The sequence below is a fragment of the Protopterus annectens genome, chromosome 6.part0 (genome assembly GCF_019279795.1).
Source record: "Protopterus annectens isolate FY-2018-M chromosome 6.part0, PAN1.0, whole genome shotgun sequence".
NCBI classification, from domain to species: Eukaryota; Metazoa; Chordata; order Ceratodontiformes; family Protopteridae; genus Protopterus; species Protopterus annectens.
In genome coordinates this window covers 1,071,406,796-1,071,421,380 of record NC_056737.1, presented here as the reverse complement: position 1 = coordinate 1,071,421,380, position 14,585 = coordinate 1,071,406,796, and the positions used below count along the sequence as shown (strand labels likewise).

The following is a 14,585-nucleotide window of genomic DNA, read 5'->3' as shown; positions in this document are numbered from 1 at the left end:
TCTAAATTTCTTCTTTTACTGGCTTTATTGTATAAACATATAATATCATCTTTTCATTTATATGGTGATCCAGGGTGAATCCAGTTAAAAGAGGTGTACTGTATATTTCAAAAAGGGGGAGGTTAGGATTAATCATTCCTGTTGTTTTTGCAGCATCAGCAAACTTGTTTACATTTTTAAAATGGCTGAAATATAATTACAAAGAGCTACTAACACAAATGTTAAAATATAAGTACGAAAAAGACTGAAGTTTACTTCGAAGATTTATAAGATAAAGTCTGTATGAATGACGAAATTAAAAATTATCAAGAAAAAAGATTGCTATAGAAAATAAGAATGACTTGAGATTGAGAATGAAAGGAAACAGTGGTATAAAAATATTAGGTGTAAATATTGTAACATACACCCTTGGAAAGATTTACATGAGGAGAAAATTAAAACTATTACAACAAGAACAGAAAGATGCACAACTATATTAGAATCCCATTGTTTTTTATTGAAGATGATGATAAGGAAGCTGCTAGTTAAGCATGCTGTATGAAAAAAAAATGTGAGAGACTATGTAATTACTGCAAAGAAGTTGAGATGGTTTTTGGAATGCAAAAGAGTTGTAAAATGATGGAAAAGGTTAGGAGACAAACTATTTGGAAAGTATTGCAAGGGTGGAAGATGTGAATACGGATATTATTGAATATGGATACTAGAAAAGCAAAAACAAAGAATATGCGAAAAAATTATGAAATGTTTTGTATAATATGGACAATATGGAATAAAAGAACTAGTAAACTTGCACAAAGCACCGGGAAACCAGCAGTCTTGACAGTCCGTTTATTGTACACACGAGAACACATACACCAACCACAGACCAGAACGAGAATAACATTGTGATAGAATTCCTTTTACGTTTTCGTCATCCAAACTTCATCAGATCAACTGTTCCCTCCAAAATGAACATTTATATAGCCCTTGTCAATTTAAAATATCCAGTAAAGTAATAGTGTCAATCATTAATAAAAACGTAATTAACCCTAAACTGTCTCAATGTGATTACAATATATAAAACAGTTCATAAAACATAAATATAACACATAACCTGTTGCTAGCCGTATCTTATGAAAACAATAAATATTATGAAATCAAATACATCAAATGTTTAAAATACGCTTACTAAAATAGTTTAAAAATAATTATAAAGAAGCATTTCTCCCCGGGCCTCCGCTGAAAACAGGATCTGTGGAACCTAGTCGGACTTTCCCGGTCAACAAATGTTAAAGAAAATAAAATAAAAAAAATATAAAACAAGTTCGCCATCTGGTGGAATAATCCGGTATAGACCATGCAGCAGATTATGTTGAAATGTTCAAGACAATTTCTAAAAAAATAAAAACATAAACGAGTGTGTAAGTTAATATGTGTTCAGAGACATCGTACACATATCATAAAAAATATATATGTGAGTATATTGGGGAAACCAGTTCTTCAAATTGTTTTATAACTTAGCAGATTGTAAGTTTTAATACTGGTTTTAAAGTTAGCATATCATTAAGCCCTGGTGAGTTACTAGCATCCAAGATAAACTGCCAGTATAACTCCTTGTATTCCAGTCGAGTTTCCCATGGACCACCCCTAGGATCCAGGGGGACAACCCCTATAACAAAAAATTGAAAATCAGCTTTATCACATGTTTGTGTATATTTGTACAGAGCATTTTTGTCATTTTTCTTTCTAATATCATAGACATGCTCGTACATTCTTTGCTTCAATTTTCTTTTTGTTTTGCCTATATATACGGAATCGCAGGTCACAAATAAAACAATAATTAACAAGGGCTATATAAATGTTCATTTTGGAGGGAACAGTTGATCTGATGAATGAAGTTTGGATGATGAAAACGTAAAAGGAATTCTATCACAACGTTATTCTTGTTCTGGTCTGTGGTTGGTGTATGTGTTCTCGTGTGTACAATAAACGGACTGTCAAGACTGCTGGTTTCCCGGTGCTTTGTGCAAGTTTACTAGTTTTTTCGTGTTGGCACTGAGACCACTTTGTTTGTTTATTAATATGGGATGAAAGAGTGAAGGAAACAATGTTCAATGAAAAATGGGATTTTGCTATAATGTTAAAAAATAAGATTTTTGGTTGTGGAAGATGGAGTGGGGGGGTAACAATATAGGAAATAATACTAAGTTGATGTGATCAAAAGGTATTCATATAAAAATAGATAAATATATTATTATATTATAAATATATTTAAATATATATTCCAACTCTGAGATCGCACTACAGTGAGGAAAGGGCAAATATTCCAAGCTTCACTGTACTGCGATAAAAAAACACTTTGAGGTTCTGCATTTTCACTCATATCAGAGTTCGTTATTTAGCACATTCGATGTTCTAATATAGACCCTAAAAATATGCACTGTATATAATATTGTAAATATTATATACAGTGTAAACATAGTATAATTACTGTAAACAAGTCTTTTAAATGAAGAACCCTGTACTCTTTTTGATAGGTGCACTGGGATATTTTACATCAGGCTGAGTTATCACCAACTCACGGAGATGGGACCAGAAGCATAGTTAGCTCAACCATTGCCCTGCACTGGTACCATAATCCCCCACAGTGCTAAAAAAAGAATGTTCCTTCTACTGGCACACCAGTCAGGTAGCCAGATGCACAACACGCCACCACTCCCTCCATCCTAGTCATTCAGGTCCCATTTCTGTGCCCTGCCAATGAATCTCATCCATTTTATTAAAACAATATTTCATCTTCTTATAAACTGCAGCAAACAGCATGGCACAAATGGAGCAAGCAGTTGCTATAGTTTACATCCTGCCTGCACAGAGTGCTAGGCACTCATGTTTTACTTAAAGAAAAAACATTTCTTCTTATAAATCACAGCAAACAGTTACCACAATTTATAACCTGCCTGTAAGGAATGCTACAGTGCTCAGGTTTCAGTTAAAAAAAAGTTACAATGTAGCAAGCAGTTGCTACAGTTTAGACCACACATGAAGTGATACAGCACTCAGGTTTGAGTGCAAATGCAATACTGGATTTTAAAAGCTAGTACTGCATTAGAGACAGGCACTGCTGATCACATCCCCCTAATACTTTGCACCCGTGGCAGTTGCCCCTCTTATCCTGCCCTAGCCATGCTGCTGGATGGGACCTTCATTTAATATGTCATCCAAAGGATGACATGCTCACGCAGCACCCCTTTAGGATGCACTGCAATGTTAGCAATCCAACTTCTTCTTGTCTACATACCTTGCACTGAATCTATTTTTGAATATGATTCTTTCAGCATGCCAACTCTGATGTCATTCTACATATAATGCCTGTATATATTGTTTTTTCAATCACTCTGTTTACAATGTCTTTTATCTAATGTATTTATACCCTCATCTCAATTATGATATTCACTTTGTATATGATATATATAGATATATTGCATTTTGTCATTCACTCTGTATATAATGTCATATATCTATTGTGTTTTCCCCAGGCTGAGACTTGAAATGAGCCCAATGGGAATAGTGCTCTACCCCCTGTTAACAGATTAAAAATAAACTTCCTGATGTGGGAAAAGAACTCACAAACTTCTATTCCAAAGGCATGTGTGCTACCTGTTGCACTACCTGCTGCATCACTGATGCTGAGTGTGACTTGTCTGATAATAAGATGAACTAAAAAAAAAAAAAAAAGAGGCCACATTAAATGTGCCTTTTGATTTTGGGGTTAAAGTTAGACAAGAGTTTCTGGGTTAGGAATAGAGGTATTGGGTTAGGGTTTTAAGTTTACAGTTTAGGATAGTTAAGGTTAGGGCTAGAGTATAAGGGTTAGGGTTCTTATGATGTGTGACCCACTATTAAAACAGGAAGTTAGTTATTTGCATTACATCTTCTAGGGAGAAGCACAGTACTGAAACACACCACCTTTCTTTCCATTTCACAGCAATTCCCATAAGTGGGTATACCTTGTCTGTCCCAATAACAGAGACTAACCACTCAAATGAGTGTTACATCATCACTGCTAGTAACCAACATAAATAGCATTACAGTAAGTATATTTTATAGAAAATGTAAATTACAACTATTCAATTCTAATTAAATGGGAAATAATATTAAATTGCAAACGTCACTGAATGAATTTACACAAGATAGTACGCTAAATGTCTTGCAATTACTCTGAAGTTACTTGACAGATTGCCAGTCAGTAAGTAGCAATTACAATACTAACAACAAATTAATCTGCAGTAACACAGTAGCAGGGTTCAGTGTTGTTAACAGTTGCCTCAGAATAACAATGGGAGGACATATATATGGCGTGCAAGTATGCAACAAAGTCCAGAAGGTTTAAGATTTTTGCTTTAAAGTGTTAGCATAAATATTTTTATATCCCAAGCAAACTTTACAGAATTTTTCCTTAGGTAGATAGCAAATGCTGGAACTGTGATGGAAACAAAGTAACTGGGAATAATTTTTTGGGAGTGTAATGAGTTGGCAAATTTAAAACATTCCTTACAGAGTATTATGTCAGAAATGCTGGGGAGCAAACGGCTGTGACTAAGGAATTTATTCTTTTGAGATGTGAAACAGGATCTGAATTGCTTATATGTATTCAGGTTTTACTATGTTTAATACTACTGACCTTTTAATGCTATTTGATGCCAAAAAGGCAATTACTAGGAAAATGTAAATCAAAATCTAAAATAACTAGAACTGAAGAAATGACTATTGTAAAGAAGCTATAAGAATTAGAGGTGGGATGTTTAGAAAAGGGATGGGGCAAATCCCATAAAAAGTAAATGGTATTTGTAGGAATAATATATGCAGAATAACGTTCAAGAGGTGGAGAAACAAGGTTTAAGGGAAGGCAGAAACTGAGCAATTTATATAATTTTGGACTGCATTTTAATTGTTAAAAAGAAAGAAAGCATTTCAGAAAGATAACAGCAGATTCAGCAGCAATTAAGACGCAGCTCTCTATTGTTTCTAGTTCAGCCTCAAAATGTTTCCAGTAAATAAAATAATAAACAGTGACGCTCATTAAAAATGTTCACTTTTGTTTCTTCAAAAAATACATATTAACTCACATCCACTTTTTAGATCATAAATATAGCACCAGTATTTTTAAGTGTGCCAAATGTGTGTGTGTGTGTGTGTGTGTGTGGGGGCGGGGGGGGGGGGGGGGGCTAATTCCGGTGGTAAAAATTTATTTTAACAGCTCATATGCGCAAGCGTTGAGAGAACGTGTTGGACAGAGACAAAGTATATTTCTCAACGTCTGTGCTCAAGAATCAGATACAAAACAAAAATGATGGAGGGGGGAGCAAAGGCCAAAAATCAGGAAGAAATGTTAAATATTATAATAATGCACTTAAAAAGTCACCTTGCTTTTTTTTTTTGTACGAGCAAAAAACATGGAGTTAGTGTCTGACATTGTTGAATGACTGCTATTCTCAGTGGTTTTCCAGAAAATAATCAAAATTTAAGAAAAAAATCAGTGCCATTTGCGATGTATATTGGAGGATAAGTGTTGTTACTTTAGCTGTAGAACTGTCAATGCACTTTGGGTCCTAACAAATTACATAACTGTCAAAGTAAAGAGAAACATCACCTTACTTCCTAGTGGGGCGTCTGTTGTTGTAACAACGATGCTAATGAGTTTCCTCACGTGCTGCCAATGGCTGCCCAGAACGAACCAATCCCTTTCTGTAACCAATAGAAACCAGTCATGTGGTCGCGCGGAGGACTGTTTGTGCTCCTCAGGTAGTTCACTTTATGCGTGTGATTTTTCTGAGGCGGTTATTAATTAGTAATTTCACAATGTTTGCGTATTACAGTGCTTTTACCAGACACGAACGGAAAATCACTGATTCAGACAAAAAGTTATTTGCAAAGGTCAGTGTTGCAGTGCTGTTCTTAGTCGGAATTTAGCCAGTGTGCAAGCGCAGTGCATTTTGTAATTTACTGAAAAGTGTGCAAACCGATTATGATTCACTCAGATTGGTAAAACAGTCCCAATAATAGTTACTAGAGTATTAATTTGCAATAATAAAAACAAGGAAATGTGCACATACTCCATAGGGTTTGAAGAGATACTTTGGAGATTGTTTTCCCTTTTTCATTTTTGTTTCTTTGGCTTTTAATTGATTTGCATCAAAAGGAGTGGATATACTTCAATTTACATAGAATTAAATAAAATAAATAAGTTTTAGAGGGGGACCGCAAACATCACAAGCCCGTGTTTACTTATTCGCGTTGTTAAACGATCTGGGTAGGCGAGTTTCTGCATGAAGTACCTTCGACCTAAGCCAGAGTGGCAGTCTGCAGTGACATAGTACAGACTTTTATTTATCTAACCATTTGTTTATCTAGCTATCCATTCATCAGTCTATCGACATTTGACTACCTGGGGTTGGAGTCCATTTTTATCGGAGTACCAAAGAGAAACGCTCCAAAGCATTGCAAACAATTTTAAGAACAATATATTACATTGTTAATATAAAAACAAATACATTTTAAATAATTAGACATACTGTGAAAACATTGGTTAAGAGTAGATGCCAGTTATATGACGATGATTTAATATTTAGAGAACTTTTAGCCAGTTTATAGAGATTTTACAGTTGAGTTAGTATAATACATACATGAACTGCAATGTGAAGTGAGAGAAAATCAGGCTTATAGTATAGTTAGAGAGAAAGAAGGGGAAGAAATTAGGAAATGAGTGAAGAAGAGTAAGAAAGGAGGTTAAGCTATGAATAGGTACATCTTCACATTTAATCATAAGTTTATATTGGTGTTAAACAAGAACAGAGCCAGCTTTTGACTAGAAGTCTTTTAGAAGGATGGGATGGATAGTATTGACACGATACAGGTAAGGTGTTCCAGGTCGTAGCAACATGGTAAGAGAATAGACAATGCCCAGTAGATTTGATGGGTTTGTGGACAGAGTGGAGTTTTTGGTAGTTGGATCATAATGATCGACTGGGAACATAGCTGTGTAGAATGGTATTTAGTGCTGGAGAAGCAGATGGATGCTGGATATTTTTATAGGTAATAAGAAGCTGTGTATATGTTAGTTGATGGTGTAGATTTAACCAGTTTAGGCTTTTTAGTACCATACAGTGATGGGTTCTGAAAGGGGTATTGTATTTGCTGCAAATTTAGCAACTTTCACTTTGTTATAGCATTGCTCAGATATTGATTTTGGTGGTGCTTGGAGGTTAGTAAGGATGGTAGCGCCATAAAGAACTGTGGGAGGAGATAAATAGTGGCAAGTGTAGTTTTACTTGCATTGGTGGGAACATTTTTGGCTCTGTATAGCATCCCTATTTTTTGACAAGTTTTTTTTTATGCAGGTTAAATTTAAGATTGTCATCCACTATCATCCTAATAATTTCATTTGGGAATTGACATCAGTGGTTGCATTATCAAGAGAGAGAGAGAACTTTAATTTTTTTTTTGTTTCATGAAAGAGGGATTTGAGGAAAAAGTAATACATTTTTGGGGGGGTTGAGCATGAGTTGTGAGTTACAAGGTCATGTTTCAGTGGCTATTAATGCCTTCTGAGTATTTATTGGAGGTGTGCCTTGTTGTCAGATGGGCAAATGAATGTGGAGTCATCTGCATACAGTATTAGGAAGGCCTGATGTGTGGAGGGTGTTAGTGAGAATGTTAAAGAGGAAGGGACCAGGGACAGAGCCTTGTGGTTCACCGGTGATGACTGGGTGTTATAGAGTGAGGGTATAATACCATTTTACTGACTGATATCTGTTGGACAGGTAGCTTTAGAACCATAGAAGAGTGGGCTGAGGGAGACCTAAAGAAGACATTTGAAGTAAAGTTTGTTGTTCCAAACTGTGATGAAAGCTTTAAACAATTATAAAAGTAAGGAGGATTCTAGTTTGCTGTTATCTTTAGCTTTATTGACAGTATCTAGATAGGTTACAAATGCAGTGTTAGTACTATGGGAAGGACTGAAGCTGTGTAGTGTGGGGGATAAGAGTTCTTCTTGCAGGAGATTTAGCAATTGTTTTTGAATAGATTTTTCAGTTAACTTGGAGAGGAAGGATATAGTTGATGTAGTTCTAAAGATAGTAATTTCTGTTTAATTTTCTTCTTTGTGGAGAGGGATAATGTGTGGCTTTTTCCAGAGAGGGGGAATTTGAGATTCCTGGATTTTCCTCTCTATAAAGATTGAGACAGGATAGGTAAAGCCGTTGACTGCTATTGAAGGTACTCACATGGAAGGTCATCAACTGAAGTTAGAGCATGGTTTGAGTTTGTTTAAGAGTAGTTTTGTATAGGATGTGGGCACAGGTTTGAAGATTAAAGTGCATGTGGTGATTCATGACTGTTAGTCAGGGTTGGGATCAAATATTGCAGAATTCTTGGTCAGAGATGCTATACTGTCTGAAACAATGGGGGATATATGCAACAAAGTCTAGAAGAAGGTGTCTCATTACACTCCCAGAAAATATGTTCCCAGTTACCTCTTTCTTCCCCATCACAACTCCAACATTTGCTGTCTGCCTGAGGAAAAATTCTTTGTAATCTACTTGGGGCATAAAAATACCCATGTAAACACTTAAGCAAAGATCCTAAATATTCTAGACTTTGTTGCATATGTACCTCATTGTTTCCTTGTAAATTGCTTATCCAGTATCTCTTCCCAATCCTTTCTAACCTCCTTTGATTCATTCTTATAGTTATCATGCAATGTTTTATATGCTTTCTCTTTGCCTATACTCTGATATCCGTCCTTGATAGGGACAGCAATCTCTAACCTGCAGTCCAAATAAATTATTGGCATCTTCCCATTCTATTACCTTTCCCCTCTCTAGTTATTTGCTCCCAAAACCTTGGTTCCTTAACAATTTTTTCCAATAAATTCCATCCCCCTCTTGCCTGTATCCCTAATTGCAGTCATCAGTATTGGCAGAATCTCTTTTCTTCATTCCAGTGTTGGCTTGGTTCGTGGAATACTTTCTGCTACTTTATGAGTATAATATCCTCTATGAATATTGTTATTCTCCTTAAAGGTCTGCATCCAAAATCAGAGTCTCTCCTTGTTTCTTGAGCACCCCCCATTTTATCATCCTCCTCTTCCACGTTGAATTATTGTTTTCTATTTGTGCTATGTATAGGAGCCTTAACTGTGTTACTCTGAAGTACCCCTTCAAATCTGGTAATCCCAATCCGCCTTGTTCTATTGGAAGAATCTGTTTATCCTACTTGACTCTTGCCATCTTCCCTTCCTAGATAAAATCCTTCAGCTCTTTATTAATTGCTATCCACAGCTTCTCCTCTGGTTGATAAAAATATGCCTGACTTGTGTATAACACTAAAGGGTCTAAAAACATTTTAACTGCTTGTATCTTACTATCGATATCCACATAACAGAGCTATCATTTTCTCAGTTTTTGTTTTATCTTTTGTTTAGTCTCTTCCCACATATCCTTAGCTGCCACACCAGAATCATTTATAATCTATGTTACTCAGTGTGCAGCCATCTTGGAAGTCCCCAAGATATTGAGGTGTTTTATATTTTTGCCATTCTTTCCATGCTTTTTCTTTAACCTGCATTAGCATTCTACTCTGTTTGGACAGCCAAATTGCATTATATGGTTTTATTCCCTTCCTTCTAGGAGGTGCAAGATTTGGATAGTCAGGAAAGTTGTACTGAATTCATTTACAGCATCATCCAAGGGGAGGATTTTTAGGAAGTTCCAGTTAATAGACAGTAGGGTAGTGATGAGCATTTCTGAGATAAACTTGGAAGAGTTGTGTGTTGTTTTATAAAGACGCTGTTTAAGTGGATGTGTGAGATGTCTGATTGTTTAGATTGGGAGATGATCACTGAGAGACTCTGACATTGTACTAATGGTGGTGTATTTGATAGGGTCTGATACTAGGATCCAGTCTAATAGGGAATTTGATGTATTGCTATAATGTGTGAGGATATTAATTAGTTTTGTGCAACCATACAAGTTCCTGCTAGACGTAGGGGAGTTAGAGTTTATGTCCATCATTTATACTATGTATAACTTGTTTCGTGGTGCATACAAGTTTTAGATAGGTGTGTGGGCAGTCTGCGAGATAGTGGTGATTATCCTGTAAAAGGATAAGTAGCTGCTTTTTCTGGAAAGCTAGCAATTCTGGCTGGAGCAAATGTTATTGAAAAGCTGATTTTTCATTGGTGTGTTTAAATTTTTAGTTCAGTTATATTGTGTTAAGCTGCACCTTACATAAAGCAGTTCTCTATAGATGTAGGCACTTTAAGTTTTATTCCTAGCAAGTCTAGACAGAGCCGTACCCATTATCTGTATGTACTAAAGGTGCTGTGTCTTTAGTTAGGACCAAGATAAGTTATTGTAAGCTGCTGCTTCTTTAATAGAGCATCTTGGTTATACCACAAACATACAAATCTTATAGTACAATTTGGTTGAGGCTTATTTCCTTCCCTAAAGTCTTACAATTGTACACTAAAAGGAAGGTCAGCCTGATTGTCTTCCCTCAGTTGTCTGCCTTATAACACTTAATCAGTGTAGGAACTGCCTGATGCTCACAAATAACGAGCTGATACCCCATCACCAACTACTTGAAAGAGATGCAAATATTACACTATGAGGGAGGCATCACACTCACAAAAAAAACAAAACAGACAGCGATCACCACACACCTTCACAGCAATAAAGTAAGTGGAAATCATAACATGCCGAGATTGTACAAAAGTCCTTGCCTAAGCCTCCAAGGTCAAATAACACCATACCGCAACAAATACTGCTACATTCACAATCAAAAGTCCTCAGGAAGAAAATCATCCCAAACCAAGTACACCAAACCCCTCCACTAACAATAATGTACTGGTAATTGTTGAATCCATAGTAAGCCACATAGACTGCACCCACAGAAGACTGGACAAAAAAATGTGATGGTGTGTTGTCTTTCCAGTGTCAGTATTCCAACATCACGCGGATTTATAATGTCCACACATACCTATGTCCAGCATTGTTTCCTTGTGAATTGCTATCTAGTTTGTCTTCCTAATCTTTTCTAACCTCCTGTCATTTGGTTCCCATAGTTATGGTCCAGTACTGTATATGCCCTACTAAGTATCCCTTAACATCAGCTTCTGTTCTACATTCAACTAAAACCTCTACCAGAGCAGGTCTTTCACTTAGGATTCCCCTATCCCTTTCTCTTTGCCTGTGCTGTGATATCAATCCCTGATAGAGAAGGCAGTCTCTAGCCTACAGTCTAAATGTCTTCTTGGCCTCTTCCCATTCTGTTTACCTTTCCCTCTCTAGTTAATTGCTCCAAATACTTTGGTTCCTTTGCCACTTTTCTCCAGTAAATTCCAGCCCCCTGTTGCCTATTCTTATCCAAAATTCCACTCTGTCCTTATTTCTTCAACTTCCTCCTTGTTCATCATCATCACTTTCCACTTTGAATTATAGTTTTCTGCTTGTGTTATGTATTTGAGCCTTAACTGTGTAGCTCTAACATAGCCTTTCAAATCAGGTAATCCTAAACCACTTTGTTCTACTGGAAGGATCAATTTATCCCATTTGCCCTTCTCCCCTCACTTATAAAATCCCTCAACTCTTTTTATTAATTACTGTTCAGAAAATTTCCTCTGGTTGATAAAAATATGCCTGATTTTTTATTTAAAACTAAAGGGACTAAAGACATTTTCACTGCTTATATCTTATCTGTATCCAAAAACAAGAGCTTCCAGTTTCTCAATTTTTGTATTATCTTCTGTTTAGTCTCTTCCCACATATTGTTAACTGCCATAACAGAATCCTTTTTTAATCCATAAAAGCTAAATACTTCATTGTATCCCCGTAAATACGGGTATTACTGGACCAATTCATAGGACCATAGGTTATTAGGCTAATGGCCCCAGGGCCCTTACAAGCCTAGCCAAGTTCAACCCATGTTCCCAAGGATGTCTGGTTCAAGCAGACACTAAAATCCACACCTATTGCCCCTGTGCAAGAGGGACACAGATGGAGCCCCTGGGATGAATTTCCAGTTACCCATCCAGTCATCCAAATTACGCTTAAATAGAGTCAATGAGGGGCTTTGTTTAACATGAATAGGAAGCTTGTTTCAAAGGTGGCGCAACCAGTGTGAGACAAATCTGTCTCTCCAGCAAGTTCTGTTGATGTTGTATACCAGGTTAAGGTCCTTTGAGTGAGTAACCCATGTGCCATTTGCTTGTGAATGTGCAGCATTTCTATTAAAGCTGGGTCAGTCATTGCTCTATATGCAAGGCACAGGTCGCCTCTGAGCTGTCTGTATGACACAGAGTAAAGTGACAATGATTTCTGTCTGTCTGCATAAGACAGATCTTGAAGATTCTGAATTTTCTTTGTAAGGAACCTTTGTGGTCTTTCCAGTTGCTGCAGGTGTTTGGAAAGGAACATACCAAAGGGAGCATTGCACTCTATTATTGGCCTGATGAAGGAAGAGTACAGGGGGGTTATAACTTCTTTTTTTCTGGAGGCATTGCCCTTAAGTATGAGATGAGCAGTATAAAATGTCCTTCTTATTACGGTGTAGACGTGGTGATTGAAGTTAAGGTTGTTGTTGACCTGTGTGCCCAGATCTCTCACCACTGACCATGTGCTTAGGGTATTGCAACTGATGTGGTAGTTTGCAGGAATATCATCCTTGCCAAAGGGGATGATAAAGCATTTTTTTGCATTAAGTTTAAGACCATGACTTTGGCACCAGTCATTAGTTTGCATAATATCTTCTTGCAGGATGCTGACATCGCCAGGGGTTTAAATGATTGCTCCCAGTTTGCAGTCATCAGCAAACTTTGTCATCCACAGTCCTTTAGTTTTTCCCTGTACTTTGGAGAAGTAGATTTCGAACAGTAAGGATCCCAGAACCGATCCCTGTGGAACAGCACTGGTTACGGGTCTGCTGGAGGAGGTAGAGTCCCCTATTTTGTCCATATAAGTTCTAGCAGTGAGCCAGTTTGCAACCCACCTGATAATATATGGGTTGATACCCAGCTGGATGAGTTTATCAATGATGCCTGAGTAAGGGATTGTGTCAAAGGCCTTCGCTAAGTCTAGGTAGGTTGTATGCACAGATTTGCCCTTCTCTGGGGCTTTGGTGACTGTCTCAAAGAATTCCACCAAGTTTAACAAGCATGATCTCTCCTTGACAAAGCCAGACTGGGTGAGTTCAAATGTTTGAAGATTTCTATATCTTTGTTAATAAGGTCTATGATAATGTGCTCCATAGCCTTGCAGATAAGGCTGGTCAGGCTAATGGGCTCTATAGTTCCAAGGGTCTGTGGAGGTATCCCCTTTGTGCAAAGAGATGTTTTCCATTCCACTGGGGCAAAGCCAGTTCTTAGGCTGTGATTGAAAAGCGTGCCCAATGGTGATGCTTATTCCTGTTTTAATCCATGTAGAACACAGCATAGGATGTTATCTTGTCCCATAGAGGCTGTATATTTGGCCTTGGAGAGGGTGTTTAAGACCTGTTCCTCAGAGATACTAGGTGGGAGACTGGTGCTAAGGATGCTTTGGTGTATATGTGGTGGGAACAGGGGAGTAAAGTTTTTACTAAGCCTGTCAGCTAGCAGGTTTACCTATATCCACAGGTTCTGTATGTGTAGTACCATCAGCTACGAGTTCAGTGCAAATCTGGACCTTATGAAGCTGCATCAGGTGGGTCATTACTGTTTTTATGTATTACAGTCACAACAGCTTTTTTCCAGGATGCTGGTGCCTCACTTCCTGTTTAAATACTGTTAAACAAAAACCTTCCAGATCGTTATCACTTTTTTCCTCCTAACTTCCAAACTTCCACCGGAATACCATCAATTTCTGGAGACTTTTCTGTAGATTGGTTATACGTCACCATTTTTATCTTGTCTCCTCCTGTAACCTTGGCATATTTAAGTCTTCCATAAAGATTTCCATTTGTGCTTTTTCTTGATTCCCCATTTCTTACTTTATACACATTTTCATAACATTTCCAAAATATCTCTAATACCTCTATGGGATCTCTGGTTATTTTTTCTTGTTATAGGCTCCCTAAGTTTGGCAACAGCACTTAATACTTTCTGTTGCGTAAGTCATTGTGCCAAAGGTCCTTGTGCTCTGGAGTTATCAAAAAAACAATTGCTTACCAGTGATCTTTCTAAACTGCAGCATAATATCCAGGTACTCCCTTATTTTCTATTTAGCGCTGTGCAGTTCTGCTGCCTCTTGTTGTTTAAGATTCCCCATATTTTGTAATATTTTAACTTTTGTCAGCCCCTCTAAATAATTCTTATTACTTCTTAAACAGATCTCTTTTTTTTATTTTATTTCTACCCTATTTTTTAAAGTCCACTTTCATTTTATCCCACTCTCTGACTATAACTTTTAGAGTACTTTCTGTCTTCCGTGATAACGCCTGGATAATTTTCACTACCCATTCCTTAAATTCCTCTTTTTTTTAACAGGTAGATGACGAAGCACCACTATCTCATCTTTACTTCATTACCCTGCATTATTATCTTTGTAGTTATTGGCACATGGTTTGAAATAGTT

The 14,585-nt window shown here is 37.0% G+C and overlaps 1 protein-coding gene across 3 annotated transcripts in view; it reads left to right on the top strand.

Annotated features, from left to right (window-relative positions):
- The first annotated feature begins 5,745 nt into the window (after positions 1 to 5,745).
- Positions 5,746 to 14,585, top strand: part of EFCAB11 (EF-hand calcium binding domain 11) — a 1,456,165-nt gene continuing 1,447,325 nt past the window's right edge. Inside the window, exon 1 of one of the 3 annotated variants that reach the window (XM_044074694.1) lies at positions 5,746 to 5,913. In XM_044074694.1, the coding sequence (XP_043930629.1) occupies positions 5,794 to 5,913 (120 nt within the window). In that variant the 5' untranslated portion in view covers positions 5,746 to 5,793. The remainder of the gene's footprint in view (positions 5,914 to 14,585) is intronic. The other 2 variants (XM_044074696.1, XM_044074693.1) reach the window with 2 other exon arrangements.